The following is a 1,854-nucleotide window of genomic DNA, read 5'->3' on the forward strand; positions in this document are numbered from 1 at the left end:
AAGGCACCCCGGAAATAGCAGTTCACAAGAGAGTGACAAACATACAAAAGAAGTAGAGGAAAATGACGATAGAAAGGGTGAGGAAAGAAAAAGCAGCAATTCCCCCTATGTTGTTCCGGTACAGAATCAACATGACATTGATAAATCAGGCCATTTACAATTCTACTGTGCATAAGAACATATTGCTATCACACTTTGGGAATGGCCTAAAGACACTTCAGTTTGCAGCACCGACGGGGCTCAAAAACAAACGCTCATGCGTGTGCATGAATGCGTGTGTGTGTGTGTGTCTGTGTTTGTGTGTGTGTGTGTGTGTGTGTGTGTGTGTGTGTGTGTGTGTGTGTGTGTGAGTGTGAGTGTGCTGGCCAGTGCGTGTGTGAGTGTGCTGGCCAGTGCGCGTGTGAGTGCATACCTTTACCATGCCACAGCAAATTTCTCTCATCTCATCTCGCTTTATCTCGCCGTATCTTATCTTATCTCATCTGATCTCATTTCATATCATCTTATCTAATCTCATCTTAATCATCTCATCTCACCTCACTTTATCTTGCCGTATCTTATCTTATCTCGTTATCTTATCTTATCTCATCTCACCACGTCATATCTCACCTCATCCCATCTCATCCCATCTCATCTCACCTCATCTCATCTCATCTCATCCCAACTCATCTCACCTCACCTCATCCCATCTCACCTCACCTCACCTCATCCCATTTCATCTCACCTCATCTCATCTCATCTCATCCCATCTCATCTCACCTCACCTCATCCCATCTCATCTCACCCCACCTCATCCCATCTCACCTCATCTCATCTCACCTCACCTCACCTCATCCCATCTCATCCCATCTCATCTCACCTCACCTCATCCCACCTCACCTCATGCCATCTCATCTCACCTCATCTCATCCCATCTCATCTCACCTCACCTCATCCCATCTCATCCCATCTCATCTCACCTCATCCCATCTCATCTCATCTCATCTCATCCCATCTCATCTCACCTCACCTCATCCCATCTCATCTCACCTCACCTCATCCCATCTCATCCCATCTCATCTCATCTCACCTCACCTCATCTCACCTCACCTCACCTGTGCAGTCGATGACGAAGACCCAGGTGGAGGAGCCGGGCGCCATGGTGGCCTTGGCGTTCTCGATCAGGTACGTCACGTGACCGATGACGTCATCCACGGAGTTCTTGTGAGTGGAGGCCTGGGCGAAGTTGGCGTAGACCACGGGCCTGCCTGACTCGTCGTGCCCCACCTGGCGCTGGGGACAGGAGAACCAGATCGTTACAGTCTAATAATAGACCTGCTGGGGCCTCCTTTCGGTGAAAGGAATGATCGGTGCATTAACATCAACTGAAAGTCATTGGCCTACTATATTAATTTACACTCTACTGGAATGGAGCAATAAATCTTGAGAGAAAAGTGACACATGTGTTTCCAAGTTGCCAAATATATCATAGATGTATAGATTGATTCCTTATTTCGCTTTCGTGGTTGTACATTCTATAATTTTAAAGGTGTGGATACAGTGCGCACGGCTAGTGAACGGAAACCTCACTTGTTACAATGGCGTCTTAGAAGATGGACATTCCCCCAAGATTAGATCAAAATGAAACTAATGAAAAACTGAAAATTAAACTACAGTGACCTCAGGCTCCTCAATGAAACTGTGCACAATTTAAATGATTCTGAACCATCATTAATTTTGTCAAATTCAAAAGTTAAGTGGTTCGGAAGTTTTAGGCGGCCAAAGCGACGGACTTTCACAAATATCATATGTAGAGATGTCAACAGAGAAGCCCAAATGGGAATCAGACTTAGACTGCTCACCTCTCTAGCCTCG

The 1,854-nt window shown here is 46.1% G+C and overlaps 1 protein-coding gene across 1 annotated transcript in view; it reads right to left on the reverse strand.

The window, feature by feature from the left end:
• LOC106011957 (SEC14 cytosolic factor) overlaps nt 1–1,854 on the reverse strand; it is a gene marked incomplete in the record, with an annotated part of 26,949 nt that overhangs the window by 9,280 nt on the left and 15,815 nt on the right. The window contains 1 exon segment of the mRNA XM_035970131.1: nt 1,095–1,272. Coding sequence (XP_035826024.1) covers nt 1,095–1,272 — 178 coding nt within the window.

The sequence above is a fragment of the Aplysia californica genome, unplaced genomic scaffold (genome assembly GCF_000002075.1).
Source record: "Aplysia californica isolate F4 #8 unplaced genomic scaffold, AplCal3.0 scaffold00224, whole genome shotgun sequence".
NCBI lineage: Eukaryota > Metazoa > Mollusca > Gastropoda > Aplysiida > Aplysiidae > Aplysia > Aplysia californica.